Source organism: Chlorocebus sabaeus, chromosome 2 (assembly GCF_047675955.1).
Source record: "Chlorocebus sabaeus isolate Y175 chromosome 2, mChlSab1.0.hap1, whole genome shotgun sequence".
NCBI classification, from domain to species: domain Eukaryota; kingdom Metazoa; phylum Chordata; class Mammalia; order Primates; family Cercopithecidae; genus Chlorocebus; species Chlorocebus sabaeus.
This window is the reverse complement of record NC_132905.1, coordinates 34,322,295-34,347,929: the sequence shown is the minus strand read 5'-3', so window position 1 is coordinate 34,347,929 and position 25,635 is coordinate 34,322,295. Positions and strand designations below refer to the sequence as shown.

The following is a 25,635-nucleotide window of genomic DNA, read 5'->3' as shown; positions in this document are numbered from 1 at the left end:
TGCCTTTGTTTTCTGAGAATCGTTTCAGGGTGCTGGCTGACAGTTCCATGAGGATGGCAAAACTTAAGAAAGTGTAGAGCCAGTGAAAAAGAGATGCATAGACTTCTTGGGAATTTTTTAAGTTACGGGATGTGATGAATTTATGGTGCACAAGGACAGTCTTCTCTGTGGAAGTTTTTGTTTTCACATCTTTCATTGGATGTGTGTAAGAAGAGAAAAATACTTAACGTGGTATCTACTAACCCAGCAATGAGAAGGAATACCATTTTTTATTAAATTTTATTTCTAAAATAAACCTAAATTTAAGGAATAAATTTTGGCAACATACTTCTCTCTGTTTCTCTAATTATTTGTTCTACACGTTCTGGCTCCATCTAAAATAAGTGAAAATAATAATAATGTTTAAGTTAAACAAGAAACATTATCACGAAAATAATATATCACTTACAAATTGTGGCCTTTAGTATTTTTAGTGACTAGACATAACTTGAAGTTTGCTTCAAAAGAAAAATAATCACATACATAAAGTAAATTTTCTACTTATTTTAATTTAGATAACAGAGGATGTATCTGTGTAATGCTGCTTAGAGTAATCAGACAAAAATACAGTTAATACTGGTCTATTGCATAGACATAATTTTAGAAAGGTGGTGTTTATTAGTACAAAGGTTAAACAATGGCCAGGTGTGGTGGCTCATGCCTAGAATCCCAGCACTTGGAGAGGCCAAGGCGGGAAGATCACGAGGTCAGGTGATCGAGACCATCATGGCCAACATGAGGAAACCTGGTCTCTACTAAAAATACAAAAATTAGCTGGGTGTGGTGGCACACACATGTAGTCCCAGCTACTTGGGAGGCTAAGGCAGGAAAATTGCTTAAAGCCAGGGGTTGGAGGTTGCAGTGAGCCAATATTGCACCACTGCACTCCAGACTGGCAACAGAGTGAGACCCTGTCTCAAAAAAGAAAAAAAAAAAATTAAAGTCATCTTTTACAATGAATGCATTACTTTGAAATTTTTAGCAGAACTCTCCCCTTTATAAAAGTTTAATCCATTTTTTTACTTCAATAAATTTTATCTTAAAAAGAAATTTCTATTCTCTACTTATACTAAACTTTTTTATGATACATTTTTCTTTTTCTTTTTCTTTTTTTTTTTTTTTCTAGTTTGTATTCTCAATTAAGGTGGTACCTGTGGAGGTTTTTTCCAAAGGTATATTGAGGCATGCCAAGATTTGGAGTACAATTGAACCCATCACACAGGTCATATGAGCATACAACCCAATAAGTAGTTTTTCAACCCTGGGCCACTCTGTCTCTCCCCGTTCTTATTTCTCAGTGTCTATTATTCCCATGTTTATGATAAATGTGCACCCAATGTGTAGCTCCCACATGAGTGAAAGCAGGAGATATCTGGTTTCTGTTTCTGTGTTAGTTTGATTAGGGTAGTAGATTCCAGCCGTATCCACGTTGCTGCAAAGGACCTGATTTTGTTCTTTTCATGGCTGCAGAGTATTCCATTGTATATCCATTGTATATGTAGATGGAATTCTCCAATCTAGCTTGGATTTTCAATCTACCTTGGATGCACCTGGATTGACTCCATGTCTTTGCTATTTTGAATAGTGCTGCAATGAACACACATGTTCATGCATCTTTATGTTACAATGATTTATTGTCCTTTAGGTATACCCCTAGTGTAGTAATGGGGTTGCTTCATCCAACGGTCATTCTTAGTACTTAATTTCCAAACTGCTCTCCATATAAGCTGAACTAATTTATATTGCCACCAACAGTGTGTGTTTCCTTTCCTCCACAGCCTCCCCAACATATATATATGTGTGTGTGTGTGTGTGTGTGTGTGTATATGTTTTTACTTTTTAACAAAAGTCATTCTGACTGGTGTGAGATGGTATCTCACTGATGTTTTGTTTGGCATTTCTCTGATGATTACCAATGGTAAGCATTTGTTAATGTGTTTGTTGGCCACTTACATGTGCTATTTTGAGAAGTGTCTGTTCATGTCCTTTGCCCAGTTTCAACAGTGTTACTTATTTTTCATTTGTTGATTTGCTTAGGTCTCATGGATTCTGGATAATAAGCATTTGCTGTATCCATAGTTTGTGAATATTTTCTTCCATTATTTAGGCTGTCTGTTTAATCCAGTGATAGTTTCTCATGCTGTGCAGAAGCCCTTTAGCTTAATTAGATCCCACTTGTCAATTTTGTTATTCTTTCAGTTGCTTTTGAGGAGTTAGCCATAAATTAATTGACAAGCATGATATCCAGGAGAGCATTTCCTAGGGTTTCTTCCAGGATTTTTCTAGTCAGAGGATGTACTCTTATGTAAGAAAGGCACAAACTTTTTTTGTTTTGTTTTGTTTTGTTTTTTGAGATAGTCTCCATCACCCAGACTATAGTGCAGTGGTATGATCTTGGCTTACTGCAACCTCTGTCTCCTGGGTTCAAGTGATTCTCCTGCCTCAGTCTCCCGAGTATCTGAGATTACACATGCCTGCCAACATGCCTTGCTAATTTTTGTATTTTTAGTAGAGACGGGTTTCATCATGTTGGCCAGGCTGGTCTCAATCACCTGACCTCAGGTGTTCCACCTGTCTCAGCCTCCCAAACTTGTAGACCTTGGGACTACAAGTCTGAGCCACCGTGCCTGGCCAAGCACAAAGCTTTTAACATGGAAAAGGAAATTAACATTTTAGGATTTTGTTTAATTCATAAAATGCAATTAAATTGGATTCTACTAAATAATAAACATCCATATGTGGTAAAGTGTTTGGATGCCAATCATTCAGTTGTCATTATGGGTGGGAAGAGTTGAGATGGTGCAAATAAACTTTTTTTTAAAAGTTTTTCTTTTCTTTTTGTTTTTTTTTTTTTGAGACAGAGTCTCACTCTGTTGCCCAGGCTGGAGTGCAGTGGCCGGATGTCAGCTCACTGCAAGCTCCGCCTCCTGGGTTTACACCATTGTCCTGCCTCAGCCTCCCGAGTAGCTGGGACTACAGGCGCCCACCACTTCGCCCCGCTAGTTTTTTTTTTTTTTTTTTTGTATTTTTAGTAGAGACGGGGTTTCACCGTGTTAGCCAGGATGCTCTCGATCTCCTGACCTCGTGATCCACCCGTCTCAACCTCCCAAAGTGCTGGGATTACAGGCTTGAGCCACCGCACCCGGCCCTAAAAGTTTTCATTTTCAAAATGGAGTCTTGCCCTGTCACCCAGGCTGGAGTGCAGTGGTGTGATCTCGACTCACTGCAACCTCTGCCTCCTGGGTTTAAGCAAGTCTCTGCCTCAGACTCCCTAGTAGCTGGGAATACAGGGGCCCACCCCCCACCCGGCTAATTTTTTTTTGTACTTTAATAGAGATGGGGTTTCATCATCTTGGCCAGGCTGGTCTTGAACTCCTGACCTCGTGATACACCTGCCTCAGCCTCCAAAAGTGCTGGGATTACAGGCATGAGTCACCGTGGTGTCTGCTGCAAACAAACTTTAAAAGTGACATGGGCTGGGTGCAGTAGCTCATGCCTGTAATCCCAGCATTTTGGGAGGCTGAGGCAGGTAGATGACAAGGTCAGGAGTTTGAGAACAGCCTGGCCAATAGGGTGAAACCCTTTCTCTACTAAAAATACGACCATTAGCTGGGTGTAATGGTGGGCGCCTGTAGTCTCAGCTACTTGGGAGGCTGAGGCAGGAAAATGGCTTGAACCTGGGAGGTGGAGGTTGTAGTGAGCCAAGATGGTGCCACGACACTCCAGCCTGGACAACAGAGTGAGACACTGTATTAAAAAAAAGAAAAAAAAAAAAAAGGCGGTAGTATGCACCACAACTAAACTAGAATTAATTAGAGAGTAAGCCAAAGCATCTCAAAGTATATCATCAGTTATCAGGCAATAACAAGCAATTTCTAAAACCTAACTTAAATGCAGCTTTTAAAGACATTTTAAATGTGTCAGTTTAGTCACATGTATTGAATAAAGTTAGCAAATGGGTATCTCTTGAAAATGAGAGCTCCAGGGAATTAAAAAATGTGAAGTTCCCGTTTCCTTTTTGTGTTAACATAGCTAATTATGATCTTCACTTAACATGCATAAGTCAACAGAATAACTCAGTATTTCGCCAAATTACAAAGAAGAATTATATTAGAGAAATGAAAGCCAAAAGAGAAATGATCATATAACTAACCTCAGTCAAGTAGTTCTCGCAGTTATTTGAAGTCTGTGGGTTTGAAGTAGGAATTCTGACGGGCATTTGGGGAATATATTTTCTGTTGAGTCCTCCACTAGTAAGATTTCCAACACAAGGTGACTCTGGGTCTCGCCTTGTAGGAAGAGTGCTGAGAAAATATTTCATCCGCTCTTTCTCCATAACGAGCTTGGTGCTGATCATTGCTATTTTCTTATTCGATCTGTAAAGACAGCAAAGACAAATGCTTAGTATTTTGTTTTTCCTTAAATAATTCTTAATGACTTGTAGTTTTTAAAACGTTGCCCTGAGAGTAATCCAAAGTACCCACTAAACGGTGTTTTCACACCAAAGATGTGTGAGAGCATACCTGTTGTAAGTAATTGTAATTTTAAAACCATTCTAAAGAAGCACCTGTGTTTCTAAGGTAATTTATACTGAACAAGCAGTTCAAACAAAGTAGACAGGGGAGAGAAACGGCTGTCAGTGATGCACGGTTCACCAGGTGAAACTTGCTGCTTTCTAAAATGGCTCCACTTGTGAGATTCTAAAGATTCCATTAGAAATACTTGTATTTAAAGGGTAACTATGCGGGAAAATGAATATGTTGATTTGCTTGAGTATAAGAACCACTTCACAGGAAATAATTATATCAAAACATCATGTTGTACTCCTTGATGTAGGTTAAGAAAACTAAAATGAACAAAAAAAAAACTAGGAATAGTTGTGTTTAGTAAAGAAATTTTAGGTTTCACCCTTGCACATTTCACCCATTATCTGGGAACAATTAAACATTTGGCACTGAGGAAGAACTCAGAGCAACAGCTCCTTGGGGAGAACTAGATGGTGTGGTTGGGGATAAAAAGAGCTAAAGCAGCGCTGAAGGCAATTAGCCCCCAGCACTGTGACCAAGGCACTGGAGTGGGGGGCTTGTTCTTTCTGCCTTCCACACCAATCTTCAGGCTGAACAAGGTGTTATTTTTTAACCACTTTGTGAATTACACTTCTTTAAATTCCTTGATAATTATTCCCTATTTCACAAGGATGCCTTTCTGTAACACCTTGAAAATGTTACACAAATAGTCTTTCTTGAGACACCCTCTATTGATAATACTAAAAATCACAATTAAAAACGATTGTGCCCAGAGTAGCAGTACCACTCGACGCTTTGGGTGTAGGTTGTGATCTACTGAAAAATAAATTAAACTCATTAATCTTTCTATTTAGGGAAACTCTGACAAGTAATTTTATAACAAGATCGTTTTATGAATTATAAAGCTTCAAAAATACTTAGTGACAAAAACTAACAGATCAGATTAACTACATGAGATTTTTCAGAGGAAAAAAGTCATACAAAATCAAAAAAAAAAAGTAAAAAAGAAATGGGACAGACATTATCCTTGACTAATATTTTAAAGGGAAGATTATTTACTAACATTATTTTCCATAATTACATTATCAAACTAGCATTCACTTCATACTAATCTCCTGAAGCCATCTCACTAAAAATTATGTTTTCAAAACAAATTAATGAGCTTAATTCATTTCCTACGAGTGTATGTTTTGACTTACTTCGTTAGTTTTTTTGACATGGAATTGTTAGCTTTCAATGCTGCTGCAAAGGCTTCCTTATATTCTTCCAATTCGGTTGTAACCTCTTCATAAGCAGTTTTCATTTCGGAGAATTTACGTTCCACATCTTGAAGTGTGAGTTCCTTCTTATTTAGTGAAGCCATGTTATCCTTGCTTAACTGCTCCAATTGTTTTTCATGTTGTGCTTGTGTCTAAAACGAATGAAAAGAATAGATTTTTAAAACAATTATAACCTAATTACCATATGCTTTTTGCCTTTCATTTTGAGTCAGTGATTCAAAGAGCAATTTTGAATATGTTAAAAAAAAAGAGGCTGGAGCTTAACATATTTATCAGCAATATCAAAAAAACTAATAACTGAATTCAGAATTAAGTCTGATTTATACAAATTTGAAATCATAATTATGTTACTGTTAATGTAATCTGGTCATACAAGAAGTAATAGAATCCATTCATAATTTTAAAAAGTGATCAAAGAACAATGTAGCTTAAGACCAATTCAAAAGTATCACATAATTTCTGAATCACAATTTTTTCTTATGCCAACTGGTCTTAATCATCAAATGACTCCATAGTGAGAATCATTACTCTGAAAGATTGATCTTATTATAATAATAATGGAAATTTAAATATTTAAAAGAAAAAGTAGATGCCATTTTTTTCTAGAACTCTACAAAGCAAATTGCTACAAGAGAGGCAGAAGACACACAATATATACATATCCTAAATACAGTTTGCAGTGAAATAAATGAAAGCATATTACAGATAAACTTACCTGATTTACAAAACTAACCTGTAAATGGATTTCTTCTGATTTTTCTATTGTCTGCCTTGCCTTTTTATCTAGCTCTGATTTATATTCTTGTACTTTGCCAAGTTCTACCATATTGTTTTCCATATGGGTCTTAAGATTTAATATTTGTTCTCTTAACATCTTTTTATCCTCCTCAAGTTTTTCACATTCCTGTTGTACTTTTCTCATAGATAATAACTCCTGTTGAAGCACTTGATTGTCTTTCACCAAATTGACACATTTTGATGATACAGCTTCCTTCTCTGCCGTAAGATCATCAAACTGCATGAATAAAATAATATAGTTTGATATAGGCTAACAATAATCTAATACAAAACCAATAGCAAAATTTGAAAAGTATTTACTTGCAATAAAATGTTATCTGTAACACAGTAGATTCTTCAAATGTAAAGCCTTAAATTACTCTGAATTTTAAGAGCAAAGTTAAAGCTACCATGAGTCACAAAAATATATGCTTTACTGTCATCATCTTTCCAGAGAACTTTTGCACTTCATCTGACTTTTATTTTCCTGATAATACATTTCTGTTCCTCCTTCAATGGCACTAAGTGATCTCTCAGTGAAAAGTGTCTAACCCCCTCCCTCATCCTCACTCCCCATAATATGTCAAAACAGTGTCAGACATATCATAGTGGGTGATTTAGGCCAAAGTCAATAAATGGCTCTGGGAATAAGACTTTGAAAATAATTTAATACGCTATACTAGGGATGGTGCCTCATGCCAGTAATCCCAGCACTTTAGGAGGCTGTGGCAGAAAGATCACTGGAGGCCAGGAATTTGAGATCAGCAAGAGCAACATAGTGATACTGCCGTGTCTCTATACATATATATATGTGTGTGTGTCTGTGCATGTGTGTATGTGTTTGTGTGTGTGTGTGTAGAGATAGATATATATATAAAATATATATTTTTAAAATTATCTGGGTGTGGTGGCTCATGCATGTAGAGCCAGCTACTTGGGAGACTGAGGCAAAAGGATGGCTTGTACCCAGAGTTCAGGGCTGCAGTGAATTATGACCACACCACTGCACTTCTGCCTGGATGACAGACAAAGACCATATTTCAAAAAGACACAAAATAATGAATCCTGTAAATAAGGATTCTGATGCCATAAGCCTTTCCTTTGACTGCAAATGTTTCATGACAATTTGAATTGCATTTTAAGAAGTCATGATTCTTGGGGTAAAGGCCATAGAATGCAGCACCCAGAAATAAATCCACATATTTAAATCCAACTGATTTTAGACTAAGGTGCCAAGAACATACATTGGGGAAAGGACAGTCTCTTCAAATGAATGGCACTGGGAAAACTAAATATCCATATGGGGAAGAATGATACTAGCTTCCTCTGTAACACCATACAAAAAAGAAACTCATAATCAATTGAAGACTGAAATGTAAGGCCCCAAATTATCAAACTACTGTAAGTAAATATAGGGAAAATGCTTGAGGACATTAGTCTGCACAAAGATTTTTACGGGTAAGACATCAGAAGCATAGGAAAAAACAAATGATAGGCCAATGGTACTGCATTGAGCTAAAGAGCTTCTGGCCAGCAAACAACTGAGTGAAGAGAAAACCTGTAGAGTGGGAGAAAATATTGTCAACTATTCATCTGATAAGGGACTAATATGTAAAATGTGCAAGAAACTCAAACAACTTGACCGTTAAAAAAAAAATCTGAGTTCAAAATTGAACAAAATATCTAACTATACTTGTTTTTAGAAAAAAGAAATACAAATAGCCAATAAATAGATTTTAAAATGTTCAGTATCACTAATCCTCAGGGAAATATAAATCAAATCTACAATGTGATATAATCTTGCTTCAATTTGAATACATTGCTATCATTTAAAAGATATAAAAATAACCAATGCTGGTGAGGCTCCAGAGAACAGGAAACTCTTACATGCTGTTGGTGGGAAGGTAAATTAGTGCAGCCACTACAGAAAACAACACGAGTTTTTCTCAAAAATCTAATAATGGGACTGCCCAGGGACCCAGCAACCCCACTACTGGGTATTCAGAAAAACAGAAAAGAAAACAATAGATCACAAGGATACCTGTCCTCACATGTTTATTGTAGCACTATTCACAACAGCTAATGTATCAAATCAACCTATATGTCCATCACCAAATGAATGGACAAAATACTGTGGTACACATACACATTGGAATACTATTCACCATATAAAGGAATTAAACCCTGTTATTTGTGGCCATGTGGATCAGTCTGAGGGATGTTATGCTAAGTGCAGATAAATACTGCACATTCTCACTCATGTGTGGGAGCTGAAGAAAACCTGAGGGCTGGGTAACATGGCTGATGCCTGTTATTTCTTAGCACTTTAAAAGACCAAGACAGGAGAATCACTTGAGGCCAAAAGTTCCAGAGCACCCTGGACAACATAGGGAGACATCTCTACAAAGTCAAAAATCAGACAGGTGCAGTGCTGCATGCCCATAATCCCAGCTGCTCAGGAGGCTGAGGTGTGAGGATCATGTGAGCCCAAGAGTTTGAGGCTAGAGTGAACTATGATCAAACCACTGTCTCCAATCTGGATGACTACAGTTGCCCAGAGCCCAGACTACACTAGCAAGGTCCTGTCTCTTAACAACAACAAAAAAGCTCACAGAAGTAGGAGAGGGGAGGCTGGTTAATGGATAGAGAATTACAGTTAGATAAGAGGAATGAGTTCCGGTGTTTTGTGGTATTGTGGGGTGAATATGGCTATGATTTATAGTATGTTTTTTAAAAGTCAGAAGATTTTGAATGTTCATAAATCAAAGAAATGAAAAATGACTGAAGTAGTAAATGTGCTAGTTAGCTTGATCATTACACACTATGTACATGTATCAAAATGTCACTCTATGGCCCATAATTATGTGTGTGTATATATATATACACACACGTCAATTAAAACAAAAGCGAGGCTATATTCATCCCATTTAAAAACAGAATATGGGCCAACCTTATTGACTTCCTTCTAATGAATAGAATGCAGTAAAAAGGATGCCAGGTGGCTTCCCTATCTCAGACTGCGTTCCCTTCGAACGCAGCCCCCAGATTGTGAGAGAGATCAGGCCACAAAGACAGCCTGGCAGTGCCAGTGTCAGTGTTCATGCAGCCTGCCCCAACCAAGGTTCCAGCCAATAGCCAGTATCAACCATCAAACACGTGGGTGAGCAAAGCTTCAGACGATTCCGTTTCCCCAAATGATCAGCTGTTCCTAGAGAAGCTGAGGGGAGCAGAGACAAGCTCTCCTGGCCAAGCTTTTTCCAAACCACAGGTTCATGAAAAAACGAAATGTTTTTCTTGTAAGTCACAAAACTCTGGGTAATTGTTAGAAAAATAAAGGTTAAAAGAGAAAACAGGAAACATAACTTGTGTAGCAGAAAAGAGTCTCCTTTAAAGTAGGATCTAAGAAATGTTGAGATTTATTCACTGATGGCAAACATTCCTGAGAAGCAGCAGATAACCAGCAGAGAGACATAAGCTGCTGAGGAGGAAGTTTTCCTAAAACCCCCTTCAATTATGAGCTCTGATAACAAGGCCAGGGTGTCTCCTTACAATTTCCCCTCAAGTTAGGAGACCAGACTGGGAAGCAAGAAGACATATGATTTGAGAAACAACTAGAAATACTTGGTTACATAACCAAAATCAGACATTTACCTGATTTCAATGAACTAAAATTCTAAAAGAAGAAGCTTTGAGTATTTATTAATGGATCTAGTGTTCAATTTTCATTTTCCTTTTCTCAGTGAGGAAATAAGGAGAACATTATGGAATGATTTTTAGTCTTCAAAGAAGTAAAATAAACAGCGCGCTTTGAGTGCTAAGACATCAAATGTAATTTCTCCTTCACCTTACTTCAAGCTTGTCTGTATGGAGAAGTTAAGACCATCCCATCTCTCTGTTATGCCACAATGTGTCTCTATAGCACAAAACCTGGCTCTGAAATTTCTGAAAGTCAAAATACTAATCTACTATGTGTCTCTGATAAATTGCCTGAACATTACCTGATTTTGAAGTGCTGCACTCCTAAGACTTTTTCTTGGAATGAATTAAACTTTATATTCCAAGAATCATCTACTGAGCTAGAAAGCAGAGCTGTGCATCTCTGTTTCAGCAAAAGGAGGTCAATACAGGGAACTGTGGTTTCTGAGAATGCAAGATTGGCACCAAGAAAAGTATTAGCCACAGTGTTACCCAAGAGAACCAGCTACTAGGTGGAAGGAGGATCTGCGAACTGAAAGATGATGACTTCACTTGATTTCCATTGAGGAAAGCTGGCGACTCAGACTTAAACTTCTCCTTCCTGGATGGTAGACATCTATGGAAGATTCTATGAAGTACAATGAATTAGCAAAACATAATGCACTAAATATTAGACTATGTCAGCCGATCCTGTGATCAAAACTTTCCGCAAATATAACTATAGAGTGAGGCAATGGAAAAGAGACTAAAGGTTGGAAGGGAGAAAAAAAGAAATCGAGTGTGTCTTGTAAGCCTGACTTCCCATCATGTCTTAGAGTAAGTAAGGTATAAGCTGGCCAGAGACGTCTTTGAGACACAAAAAGTGAAGTTAAAGATATTCCACTAAATTTAATTTTTATTATGACATAAGACATCTGGTAATATGCAATAGGATGGAAAAAAACTCCTCATTAAATTCGATTTTACCTTGGCATAAGAATAGAAATAAACAAGCTAAGAGTTGATAATCTAAAAATAAACCCGCACATTTACAGTCAATTGATCTTATACAAGGTTAACAAAAGAACAGAATGGGAAAAGAATAGTCTTTTCAACAAATGGTGCTGGGAAAACTGGGTATCCATATGCAAAAAATAAATAAAGCTGGATCAAATATCTTATTTAAAAATTAACTCAAAACAGTCAACTGTAACAGCTAAAACTATAAAACCCTCAGAAGAAAACCCTGGCATAAATCTTTGTGACTGCATTTCGCAGTGTTTTCTTAGCTATGACTCCTAAGGAAAAATGGATTCAATGGACTTCAAAATTGAAAACTGCTGTGCCTGAGAAGACAGTATCAAGAAGTGAAAAGGTAAGACACTGCGTAGAAGAAAGTATTTGAGAAGCATATATCTGATAAGGGACTTACATATATAGGACATATAAAGAATGTCTGCAATTTATAAATAACAAGATAACCCAATTTAAAAAATGGGCAAAGATTTTGAATAGATATTTCTGCAAAGAAGATATAAAGATGGATAACAAGCACATTAATAGATGCTTAATGTAATTAGTCATTAGGAAAATGTAAATCAAAACCACATGTGGTATCACTTCACACGACAGGATGAAATCTTTGTTCAATAAAAAAGAGGAAGTAAGTGTTAGGAAAAAAATGCAAAGAAATTTAAACCCTTTTCCAATGCTGCTGGGAATGTAAAGTGGTGCAACCACTTTGGAAAACAAACTGGCAGCTCCTCAAAAGGTTAAGCATGAAGTCACCATATGACCCAGAAATTCCAGTCATAAGTATATACTCCAGAAAAATAAAAACATATGCAAGCACAAAAACTCATACATAAATGTTTACAGCAGCATTATTAGTAGGAGTCAAAAAGTGGAAACAACCAAAGCATCCATCACGTTTGGGTGGGAAAGAACCCAAAGGTTCATCACCTGGCGAATGGATAAATAAAATGTTTGATGTATCCATACAGTGGAGTATTACTCAGCAATAAGAAGAAATTAAGTACTGATACTGTATTAGGAGGAGACAGCAGAATGCCTAGGCAGTTACGGAAGGGTCCCCGGAGAATCTTCAAGCAGTCCCACAAGTGTTTACACCAGATGTTATGTGCAGATAAGGGAACCTGGACTTGTCTTGCCTGGACATGCCGGCAGAGGACTGGAGGCCTACAAGCACCGGGGGGATGGGGAGGAGTCACCAGGAATTCCCGCCTTATACAGGGGAGGAGCCTGACCACTGCAGCTCATGTGCTCCTGGTATTCAATTGTGAGGTGGAAACCTGTTTGCAGGACCCCTCTCTTTGCTGAGCACTTTCCTTTCACTTAATAAATTCTGTCCTCCTCACCCTTCAATGTGTCTTCATGCTTAATTTTTCCTGGTCATGACAGAAGAACCCAGATTTAGCTAAACTAAGGAGCAAAAACCCTGCATCAATACCTGCTACAGCACAGATGCAGCATGAAAAATTATGCTAAGTGAAATAAGCCAGTCACTGTAGACCACTTGCTTTTTATTTCAGAGGCTTATAGGCAAATCTATACAAAGAAGGTGGGTGGTTCCCTAGGGCTGAGGGAGGAAGGGGAAACTAGTGAAGATGGCTAAATAATGTGGGGTTTGTTTTTAGGGTGATGAAAATCTTCTAAAATTGATTGTAACGAGGACTGCATAACTCTCTCAAAAGATGAAAGTCAACGAATTGTATATTATAATTAGTGAATTGCATGGTGTGCTCATTATTTCTCAACAAACCTGTTATCCTCCACCCCAAATTAATTTAGTACTAGTGATTTTGGTACTAGTGATCTGGAGACAGATGTTGCTTGGTTTCAGATCACTGGCCAGAGGTCAAGGCCTAAGAGAATCAACCGCATGTCCTTTTTATAGAAAAAAAGATTGTTTTTTGTTTTTTTTTTGTTTTTTTTTGAGACGGAGTCTCGCTCTGTCGCCCAGGCTGGAGTGCAGTGGCGCAATCTCGGCTCACTGCAAGCTCCGCCTCCCAGGTTCACGCCATTCTCCTACCTCAGCCTCCCGAGTAGCTGGGACTACAGGCGCCCGCCACTGCGCCCGGCTATTTTTTTTCTATGTTTTAGTAGAGACGGTGTTTCACCATGGTCTCGATCTCCTGACCTTGTGGTCCGCCCGCCTCGGCCTCCCAAAGTGCTGGGATTACAGGCGTGAGCCACCGCGCCCGGCCAAGATTGTTTTAAAAACTATTCTTTTCATTAGTATCAAGTCAGTAAAATTAAATGAAAAATCTTTCTTTCACTGCTTAAAGCACTGAGAGATTTCTATTGAGGAATAAGACCTTGTTTTCTTTGGCCCCAATTTCTATCCAAAGGGGCTGGGAATCACACGCTTCAAACTATAAAATCTCATCAGATGGGTTTTATTAACTCTTATAATGTGGCTCACTTTCTAACCCGATTCTGGTCCAGCATCACAGAGCGAAGAAGCTGAAGGAAATCAAAATATTTAACCCCTAAATATATTTTTTGACATATTTTGAAATGGCTGCTGCAGGGCCAAGAGATTGAAATGGCCCTCATTAATGTAGCCCAATCTCTACCCTTCTAGGTCTTCCCAGTTCTGGGGAAGATTAACTAAGAACCTGACGCATTTAAAATCTGAAAAGATATATTTATTCTCTATTTCCTCAACATATTTTGGCAGAATTTGGGTTTTTCCATTATTAATATTTTCCCAAATTATGTGATTTTTAATCCCAAATCCGATTTAAAATTACCATATGTTGGAATATAAATTACTCTATTATAAAGATACATGCATTTGTATGTTCACTGCAGCACCATTCACAACAGTAAAGACATGGAATCAACCCAGATGTCCATCAGTGATAGACGGGATAAAGAAAATGTGGTATATATACACCATGGAATACTATGGAGCCATACAAACGAATGAAGTCATGCTCTTTGCAGGGACATGGATGAACTTGAAGCTGTTATCATCTGCAAACTAATGCAGGAACAAAAAACCAAACACTGCATCTTCTCACTTTTAAGTGGGAGCTGAACAATGAGAACACACGGACTTGGGGAGGGAAACAACAAACACTGGGGCCTGTTGGGGTCAGGAGGGAGAGCATCAAGATCAATAGCTAATGCCTGCGGGGCTTAATATCTAGGTGATGGATTGATAGGTGCAGCAAACCACCATGGCACGGTACACGTTTACGTATGTAACAAACCTGCATGCCTTGCTCAGGTAATCTAGACCTTAAGATAAAATAATTTTTTTAAAAAAAATTACCTTATGGTTTAGCTTCTTAATCAGCATATCCATTTTCAGTTTGTCTGTTTTTAAGTCTCCATGGAAACCAAAGTCTTCATTTCCAAATACATGTAACATATTTATTGTCCTTTCCAGGAGTTTCTTATATCTGCAAAAATGTACATAGTTAGAAAGTCAAGTATTTTTAAGAGTAATTATTTAATAATTGTTTGAAAAGATGTTATGTTATGGCATATCAGAGAAACAAACCTATAAACTATGATCCTTTCAGTTTCAACTGAACATAGTTTGAAAGCATTCTATATGAAATTACAATCTTAGATAAATAATATGAAGAACAATGTATGGCATACATGGCAGGTAAAGTGATATTATAACCAAACATTTTGTTTTGTTTTGTTTTGAGATGGAATTTCACTCTTGTCGCCCAGGGCGACGTGCAATGGTGTGATCTCGGCTCACTGCAACCTCTGCCTCCTAGATTCAAGTGATTCACCTGTCTCAGCCTCCCAAGTAACTGGGATCACAGCCGTGTACTACCACACCTGATTCATTTTGTATTTTTAGCAGAGATGGGGTTTCACTGGTCAGACTGGTCTTGAACTCCTGACCTCTAATGATCTACCCACCTTGGCCTCCCAAAGTGCTGGGATTACAAGTGTGAGCCACCACACCTGGCCTAACTACACTTCTTGTAAATAAACTATTCATATGCATATCCATTCTTGTAAATAAACTATCCATGTTGGTATGCTAAGTAAAATAACCTATTACTAAATATAAGCCATAACCCAGAGGTGAGTAACCAAGATAAAAAAGTAAAACACATATGTTTGAAAAAGACACAAAAATACATTTTGATACCCATTGACTGCAGTCTATAAGAAGAAAAAAAAGTACACACAAAAAGCATCAAGGAGATCATTCAATGTAGAAAAAGAGAAGAAAATATCTTTAGTATCTGTGTTGAGGAGAAAAAGGAAACAGGCAGTTTTAGAAAAAGGGAAAGGGGCAGAGAGATGTGGGATGATTTAAAGACTTTGAAGAAGAGATCTAGAGATCTTTGCTGACATAATGTCAACAAAATGAAAGAGATACAAAACCATGTAGAGAAAGGCAATGTCAGAAAAATGTCGATTAGATTCAAAAACAAACTTAAGTGCTCAGTAAATAAATAGAGAAGTAGCTGTGTTCAGGGCTTCAAAGACATATTCCATTAAAAAAAAAAAAAACAAGTGATCAAAACGTGAATGCTCATTTTACTTTTTCTTTAAGTTTTACATATATTTTTATATATATAGGAAATTTATTTATGTAAAATAGAAGTTTTATAACATGTATACTTCATATATACAACGGAGGTACCGTGTAAAATAAGTAAACTTCCACGATATGTTTTATATCTAAAAGAAAAAGAAAGAAGCAGAAACAAAATATAAGCTACATATCAAGATAAATTTTGATGTTAAAAAATGACACAAATAGGTCTTTAAAGAATTTGAATGCAGCAGAGGATACTACAAAGGGAAGAAAAAATGACCACACACAGCAAAAATATCTTCAGAAATCAAAATTCAAGCTAGATAATGAAGAGTGTAGTTGACATTATATGTCCAAGGCTTTGTCATTGTTTTCAAAATCATTAAAGAGTAAGTGGCCAGGGGCGGTGGCTCACGTCACTTTGGGAGGCTGCGGTGGGGAGGTCAGGAGTTCGAGACCAGCCTGTCCAACTTGGAAAAACCCTGTCTCTACTAAAAATACAAAAATCAGCCAGGCATGGTGGCACACACCTGTAATCCCAGCAACTCAGGAGACTGAGGCAGGAGAATTGCTTGGAGGCATAGGTTACAGTGAGCCGAGATCGGGCCTTTGCACTCCAACCTGGGAGACAGAGCCAGACTCTGTCCCCCATCAAAAAAATAATAATAATAATAAAATAAAATAAGTATAATATTTTGGCATCCAAAAAACTTTCACCTTGCCCCAGCAGCTCAGCTGACTCCTGCCCCCACGACGCAGATGCTTATAAAGTTGTGTTGTGAGCTTGTAAAATAGATTTCAAAATAGAATTCGTTTAATTATGAAAATACAGACATAACGTGAATTTGTATCTAGGTTTTAGTCAAGTAAAATTAGAGTTAAATCAATTAATAAATGGTTAACATGTTCTACAATATGAAAAACTTACCCAGTTGCCTCTTGTTCTAATTCATGATTTTTCTCTCTTTCTCGATTCGCATGACATTTCAGTGATGATAGTAACTCATAAAGTTTTCTTAATTCTTCATTTTCTTCTTCAGTCTTAAAAAAAAGTGTTTAAAATTATTTTTGTAAAATCTAGAGACCCTCTTTTATCTCAAATATATTTCTCATAAGTGGATGAGTAATACTTATTTAGGCAGGTGTATAAAGTGCATTTTATAAACCTGATGCCAGGAAGGGCAGATTTCAAAAATAGTCACTTTTCTTAATACTGCTAAAAATGATTCATACTTTCATCGTTATCTTTTCCGAAATTTAAACTGCCAACAGTCTTTGTTACAAATGAGGGTTTTTACACATAAAATACTAAGGGTTAGTAAAAAAAAAAAAAAAAAAAGAGTAGTTATATATTTACATTTAGTTTTTAAAGATACTCTAGAAATATTGTCATTAATATTTAAGATATTCCAAGTTTTCTTAAATTACGTCTTACTAACACGATTTTTAGAAAACTCTTATCTAGTTCCTGTTACATTTTTGATCCTCATCTGTCTTCAGGCTGAGCTAAATACTGTCATTCTAAGTATTCACCCATAGATTTCAGTTTTTCTCTTTCTCTTAACCACTTCTCTTTAAATAAAGTTTATTTTTTCTATAATGAACAAAAGCACAACCTTTGTCTACTTTTTGTGGCTTTTCTATTACCCTGTTTCTCCCCTTCCATTGGACTCTATGACACATGGTTTCATCCAGAAATCTATTTTTCATCACTTATTGTGTTTTTTATACTGAAATCTGATTTTTAATAATTCCAATAAAACTCCAAGGGTCGTCAAGGACTTTACTCCGCTTTACTCAGCAGCAACTGCGAGCGGTGACCAAACGCTCCCTGTGCTCCTCTGACCCCAATTCATTTCTAAATGCAGCAACCTGTGTTGTTCAGCTCTACTCCTTTCTGGTTTTTGTTTTGTTTAGTTTTTGTTTTTTGTTTTGAGATGGACTCTCCCACTGTCACCCAGGCTGGAGTGCAGTGGCATGATCTCGGCTCACTGCAGCCTCCACCTCCTGGGTTCAAGTGATTCTCCTGCCTCAGCCTCCCTAGTAGCTAGGATTACAGGCATGTGCTACCATACCTGGCTAATTTTTTGTATTTTTAGTAGAGAGGAGATTTCACTATGTTGGCTAGACTGGTCTTGAACTCCTGACCTCATGATCTGCCTGCCTTGGCCTCCCAAAGTGCTGCGATTACAGGCATGAGACACCACACCCGGAGGCTATTTCACTTTTTAAATTCTCTTGGGACTCTGAAAAACCTCAAAACTTTGACCTAGATTCCCTAATCTACATTTCCAGCTCTGACCTTTCTCTTGAGACCTCTTCCTTCTAGTACACATATTATAGACCATATTCTCAACCACACACTCATACGTTGCTACTTGGTGGAGATGACTTTTGTAGATAGTGAATCTTGTCTATTTTACATTGGTTCTTATTGATGCTACTTTGAGTATACTGTTATTTTCTAATCTGAAAGAGGGACTATCTCACTGTTACGATACTGACCAGTACACTTTGTCCTTTTTTTCTTCCTTTCTTCTTTTTTGGACCACTATACACTGTTTTTCTTTGTTTTTCATTTTTTGTTGACATGAAGTCACGCTGTGTCATCCAGGCTGGAGTGCAGTGGTGCCATCTTGGCTTTCTGCAACTTCCACCTCCTGAGTCCAAGTGATTCTCCTGCCTCAGCCTCCCAAGCAGCTGGGACTACAGGTGCACACCACCACACCTGGCTGATTTTTGTATTTTCAGTAGAGACAGGGTTTCACCATGTTGGCCAGGCTGTTTTTGAACTCTTGACCTCAGGTAACCCACCCACCTTAGCCTCCCAAAGTGTTGGGATTACAGACATGAACCATGGCACCCAGTCCTCGTTTTCTTTTATAATGAAAACTTTCCCATGAGAATCAGATTATCAATTGTTTGCCTTTGTTTTCTTTTAAAGAATTTCCTTTTCCATAGAGATGTGGCATGATGAAAGTCTTGTTCTAAAGTTTCTTTCAGGGGGACACTCAACTATATCATTGGCAGCTCCAGTCAAGTAGAGGTCTTCCTGCTTCCCAATTGAGATTCCTCATCTCAAAATGGTATCCACCAAATGTCTTAATCCAGGTAGCCTCTCACTTAGAAATTCATGAAATATGAACCTTCTTGAGAAGTTAGAGGGTACTGATGGAGATGGTTTAAAGCTGCCCCTTATTACATGTTTTACACTCAAGGCAGACATCAAGTGGCTAATAATTCTATGCCTGATGTCTAACTCAATTCTATGGGAATCTATACAGAACGTTTTACTTATGAGACAGAGTCTCGCTCTGTTACCCAGGCTGGAGTGCAGAGGCTTGATCACCACTCACTGCAGTCCCAATATTCCAAGTTCAAGTGACCCTCCTACCACAGCCTCCCATTGTAGCTGGGACTACAGGCATGCACCACCATGCCTCAGTAAGTGTTTAAATTTTTTTTTTTTTTGAGACAGGGTCTCACTATATTGCTCTGGCTGGTCTCAAACTCCTGGGCTCAAGCGATCCTCCTGCCTCAGCCTTCTAAAATGCTAGGATTATTGGCATGAGTCACCTCCCCCAACCAGGTGTTTAAGTGGGGACTAACTTGAAGCCCTTAGAAGAGTACGTGGAACATAGTGAGCTACATAAAATATTTGCTATTGGTATAATAATTCTATCTGTATATCTTAACAAAATTGTGTATGTTAGGCAGGCGGCATGCCAATGGAACTAGTCTCCTATAGCTGCGCTCAATCATTCTTCTCACCACTGAGAGCTGCAGCAAATGGGGGGCATAAAATTTATAACTGACTTTTCTATCTGTATGACTCAGTAGGCAATGACTATGTATGTACTACCATGTAAATAGCGCCTCCTGGAATGAATAGTACGTAACTGACATGACCAGCAGAGACAGGCTAAAGACACTGAGCTGGAAAACCCTAGGCTCTATTGCTAAATCGAGGTTCCTGAATCAGTTCCCTCTGAGCAACTGTTGCTGTGGTGCTGCCTTCACAAGCCGTCTGCTGAGCACTCAGATTGAGGGGCTGTGCTATCGTTCCTCAGACAAGCTGCAGCCAGAACTGGTCAGCTGACAAACTGGTAGCAGTCCAGAAATACAGTTCTGGCTGCGGAGTGAAAAAAGGCCAATTTAGATTCCTTTTCATAGTGAGAAAAACATAAACATGGATTTCAACGATTCTCCTCTATTAGACTCATTGGTTTAGATTTGATATTTAATTGCTAAAAATACATTTAGAATATAAACCTTACTGTGTCAAAGTCTCAAAGAAGAAATAATTGGTATGGTATAAAGTACTTCATTGTATGCTAAAATCTTCTAAGCTAAAATGTTTTCAATTTATGCAAGGATAGGTGGCATACATATTATATATTATTCCCCCATTAAGCACATTTATAATGAGACAAAATTATCTACCATAAAAAAGCCATGTAAAATTAAGGACTAAGTTTTTCTGCACAGACTAGACAACAATTGCTAACACATAAGGTCAATGAGAGTCAGAACAGTCATAGAAAGCTTCATGAAACAAAAAATCGTCTGCCAGGTCTGATGAATGAGGCTAGATGAACAGAAACTGAAAAGGCAGAAAGGATAGCATGAGCAAGACAAGTGCTGAAATCTGCCCAATTAACTCTGAGGATAAAGTTCAATGGCAGGAAAATAAAAACACATGTCCACATAATAACCTGTAAGTGAATGTTCGCAGCAGCATTTTTCATAATCGCTAAAAAGTGGAAACGAACCTAAAGATCCATCAACTGACGAATGAATGGAAAACCAGTATAGTCATGCAATAGAATATCATTTAACTATAAGAAGAAATAAACTACCAATGTGTGCCAAAACGTGCATGACTTCTGAAAATATTATGCTAAGTGAAAAAGCCAGTCACAAAGGACTACAGATTGTATAACTCTATATATATGAAATACACAGAACAGGCCAACCTGTGGAGACAAAAGTAGATGGTGGTTGCCTATAACAGGGGTAGGTGAAGAGACATGGAGGAAGGTTGCAGTCATGCTTGGGAGATGTGGGGTTGCTTTTCAGGGTGATGAAAATGCTGTGAATATACTAATAATACTGAGTTGCACATTTTAAATGGTTGAACCGTCTGATATGTGAATTATATCAGTGAAACTGTTTTTAAAATCCAATGGCAGGACCAAGATAATTTTATCTCAATTTTTGATGTACATACTATATCAAATCTAAATATTTCTACAGTTTTATAGTATATTTTAAATAAAAGATAAAGAAAATGCCTAACTTTTCAAATAGTTTGTAAATTAACCTAAAATAGTACATTTCAAAGAATAGTATAGTGGCCTTTCTGTACAAGTTAACCTAGAATCTGTGAAATAAATAGACACAGATTCTGTGTTCATTCACAAAAGTGAAGAAATAAGATAATTTTCTGGAACATTCCATTAAACATTCTCCTCTGATTTAATCTGGCGTGCCTCATCAGAGCAACACAAAAATTACTTACAAATACTGTTTAACAGGAGAAAAGTCAATTTTCTGTGAGGAATGATGTATAATTCTCAACCTTTCCAAGGGCATGTGTTGCAAGAGAAAAGGTATATAATGGTTTTTCAAAATGGTAGAATGAAAGTCACAATATAAAAGAAAAGTACATTATAAACATAGTAAAACGGAAATAATTAATTATAATTAAAACACAAAAGCTTCTGCCAAAATTAGTATCCTAAAACATGTTATATAATTCAATCAGCTGCAGAATAACTGTCGACATGTTAAATTTCATACATACTTGACTTTCCACTTGAAATAATTTCTTCTTTGAGGCCTGTGTCTCATCCAAATTAATGTGACAACGTGATGTACCTTCCAGTGGAGACTCTAACATAGTTAATTTTTTAAGGGAATCAGCTACTTCTCGTTGAAGTTGTCTCACAACCACCTGATAAAATATTTTTGTTACTGATTTTATTAATTGCCTTATTATTAAATTATGTTAATACTATTGAACTCTAACGTACCTACTTTGAAAATTATCACCACACACATTAATTCACCTTCTTTTCATCACATGTACACACTTTTATTTATTACTGAATTCAGTGAGGAATGCAGAATGTGTTATCTTCCTGCCTAATTCGTATTCTTACTTACGCAACAGACTCATCCCACCATTCAATCATCTTAGAAGCTCAACTCAACCTCAAAGTTCCTAACATATTCAATCACCTGTTCAAATCCTTCTAACAGATTCCTATCTCAGAATAAAAGTAAAATTCCAATGACCTTTGAGGCCCTACGTAAACAGGCCTCTACCTCCCTCTCTGACTTCAAGCTCCTACAACTCCCTCTGTAATTACTCCATTCCCACTGTATGTGAAGCCTGCCACCCCTCTTTCGTTTGAAAATGGGGATCTAATGCCTAACTCATAAATCACAGGCAGCTATAGTATCTTTGTACTGGACAAAGTTATATTCAAATGATAGTCATTGAGCTTTGAAATAAAAATTATGAGATAATTATTAATAAAAATATTCAAAGTAAACTCTAAATACCAGTGGGAAGACTAAACCAAATACGGTTTTGCTAAAATTTACCACATATCCTAAATTATAATTTTATAACAAGTAGGTGCCCTTAAAACATTTTGTGGTCATAAAAATATGTAATTTGATGTATTTTCAGATTTGTTAATATGAATAATAACAAAGCTATACCAACTAAAATATATTAAAAGCTACTTAAAGCAAGGTATGACAAGACACAGCAATGTACTGCAGTTCATCTGGGAAATCTAGAATTAAGTGTCAAAGAAAATCACTTAATTAAATTGTAATTTGAAAAGACTCATTTCAGGTGTAAACATTTCCATTTATACCTTCATCATGGTCTTAACATGTGGCAACATAAAGACATTAAAATTATTATTTAACCAGTACAGGACTATCTACCTGAAAATATAACTCTGTGCCTAATACAATTTTGCAGGTGACACAATGTCTTTTCTCAAAGTAAATCATCTCTCACCTCTACCTTTTATTTCCTAGAAACAAGGTATATTTCTAAGCTGATGGAGTAAACACATTTTGCCTTTTTTGTTTTCTTATTAAAACAGCTTTGTTGAAATATCATTTACATACTATATCTGTTTTAACTTAAGTTAAACGAGTTTTAGTACATTTACTAAGTTGTGCAGCCATCTCTACAATCCAACTTTAGAGCATTTCCACCACTACAAGATCCCTCACGCCCTTTAGCGGTCATTACCAGCTTCCAGCCCCAGCCCTTCGCAAACATTAATCTACTTTATGTCCCTATACGTTTCTCTTTTTTGGATGCTTCACGTAAATGGAATTATACAATATGGTAAACACACTTTTCATCTATTGATTTTTATATTCAACTAGGTTCAACATGTATCCAGAACCAAATGTTTAAATTTTCTTTCTAGAAGTTTGAAAATATTTCTCTTCCTTGATACTTACTACTCTTTCTGCTTTCTCTCTCTCATATCGAAAGAGACTTTCTTTTAAATGATCACAGTCATTCATTAGCTTCTTATTTTTCTCTTCGAGCAGGAGGTCTTTCTTTCCACTCTCAATAGAACCTCTTTGGATCTTAATTACTATCTCTTTATGATCCTCTTTCTGATGAACATCATCTAGTAGCTGTTCAAGCCCCAGATTTTCACGCTGGAGTTGACATCTCCTTTCTTCCACACAGTTCCACTCTCCAGTGGAATTACTCACTTTAGCTTCTGCATTTTGATACCTCTCTTTCATTTCCTTTATTTGCTGCTGGGCTTGGCTTAGGTCGTTTTGTAGAGTTTCGAAAGCCAATGACTTTGTTCTGAGAGTATCTCTTGTCTTACGGAACTTATCTTTTAAGGTATTGAATTTAATTCGCATTTGAGAAAGTTGTTCAGTGAGACACTCATTCTTATCTTCAACTTCGGAGATATCAGAACTCATTTTTTCTTGCACAGAAATGTCTTGTGTGTTCTGTAAAGCAAGTTTTAGGTTTCTTTCTGTTTTCACACTTTCACTATGCTTACTTTTAACAGCAGCCAGTCCAGACTGATAAGATTCAATTTCAGCTTCCAGTCTTGCCTTGCTTTCTTTTTCCTTCAGCAGTTCGGAATTGAGCCTTTTATTCTCAGCTTTGAGATCATTCAACTCTTGTGGATCCTGGAATGCTGTTTTTGCTCTTTCCTCTGTGAGTTTTATAAGCTTTTCAAGGGCAGCACATCTTTCTTCAACAATTTCAATCTCCTTAAGATATTCATTTTCTTTTTCCAAGTCGTCATTTTTCATTGTGAGTATTTCCTGCCTGAGTATAGCAATATCTCTCTTCAAAATGCATTTTTCATCCATCAGATCTTCCGTTTCTTCATGAGTATGAAAATCCTAAATAAAATAAAAGACAGTTTTAGCTAGTACTCCATATAATAACATATCATGATTACCTCTGAAGCTAAAGAATAACCTGCACAACCGTACACTAAAAAGTTTACTGTCAGTGGATATCCAACAGGAGAAAAAGTTGAAGCAAAACTTTGAACCTTGTAGAGCATAAATTCCAAAAAGTTCAGAAATGTATTTAAAGTCAATGAATTTATAAAAGTAAACACACACACACGCACACATGCACACCAGAGAATTTGTAAGAATATCAGAATTGGAAAAGGCTTTGCCTGAATTACAACAAACCCAAAAGCATAAATTAAAGCATTAACAAATTTGACTAAATTAAAATATATCAAAAAATGCATTTACACTTTGATATCTAACCCTTACACCACCCTATAGTAAGAACCTTAGTTCACACGTATTTGGACAGATAAAATTTCCCAAAGTTATTACAGTTCTGTTTCCCAGATAATATTCTATTGCAATTTGACTCTTTTAACACTTCTATAGTCAGTTCTAAGAATTACATTTACTAAATCATAAATCTAGACATTATACTAGTCACTCCTATATACATTCATTGATGAACTCCTCTAGTTACTGTAATTTTGAAAAAGAAAGGTTAAAAATATAAGCAAGCTACAGGATTTTCCCCAGGACTTCTGAGTCTATTTCTAGTTCTCCAACAGATCACAGTTACTTCTGTGGTATAATTATATCAATACAAAATAAAATTTGTATTTTAAAACACCAACGGTAAATAAGATAAAATTTATAGAGCTCTTCTTAGAATATCATGAGATTATTTGTGATTGCAATAATTTCTGTTTCTTCTTTATTTTATTTTAGGTACAGTAATCAATATGAAATAGGGAAGTACAAGGAACAATTTTACTGGGAACAACATTTTTATCAATAGGTTATCACTAAGTATACATTATGGCATGTTATTGTTTGCAAAAGCACTTGGTAATAAAATAATATCCTATGTGGATGCCAAGACTTATAATAAATATTAATAATTGTACCTGTAAGTGTCACCATTCATTTTTAAAAGTGAGATAACACTTCTGATTTGTTTTAGACCTATTATAGTATATATTAAATCAAGTGGATATTAAATCAAGTAAAATTGATACATAATGTTTAAAATATAGAATTTTTACCAAAGATTGATTTACCTGATTTGGAGTATTTCTTGCAGTTTTTGGTTTCATCTCTAGTGACTGAACAGTCGGTTCATGTTGTTTTGCTTCAACTTCTTTCTTTTGTTGTTTCTCTTTCCTTTCTAATTCTTCTCTATTTTTTTTGTACAGCATATTAACATTTATTTTTTCTTCATTTTCCTGTTTTAAGGTGCATCTGCAGA

At 36.6% G+C, this 25,635-nt stretch overlaps 1 protein-coding gene across 2 annotated transcripts in view; it reads right to left on the bottom strand.

Annotated features, from left to right (window-relative positions):
• The window catches only part of LOC140709207 (uncharacterized), a 146,313-nt gene that overhangs the window by 1,707 nt on the left and 118,971 nt on the right, over positions 1-25,635 (bottom strand). Inside the window, exons 45-52 of one of the 2 annotated variants that reach the window (XM_073007134.1) lie at positions 25,448-25,628; positions 23,343-24,263; positions 21,649-21,798; positions 16,771-16,883; positions 14,601-14,730; positions 6,579-6,860; positions 5,765-5,976; positions 4,193-4,415 (exon numbers count right to left, since the gene is read on the bottom strand). In XM_073007134.1, coding sequence (XP_072863235.1) covers positions 4,193-4,415; positions 5,765-5,976; positions 6,579-6,860; positions 14,601-14,730; positions 16,771-16,883; positions 21,649-21,798; positions 23,343-24,263; positions 25,448-25,628 — 2,212 coding nt within the window. Of the gene's footprint in view, positions 1-4,192; positions 4,416-5,764; positions 5,977-6,578; positions 6,861-14,600; positions 14,731-16,770; positions 16,884-21,648; positions 21,799-23,105; positions 24,264-25,447; positions 25,629-25,635 lie in introns of those variants that run through there. The other variant, XM_073007136.1, reaches the window with a different exon arrangement.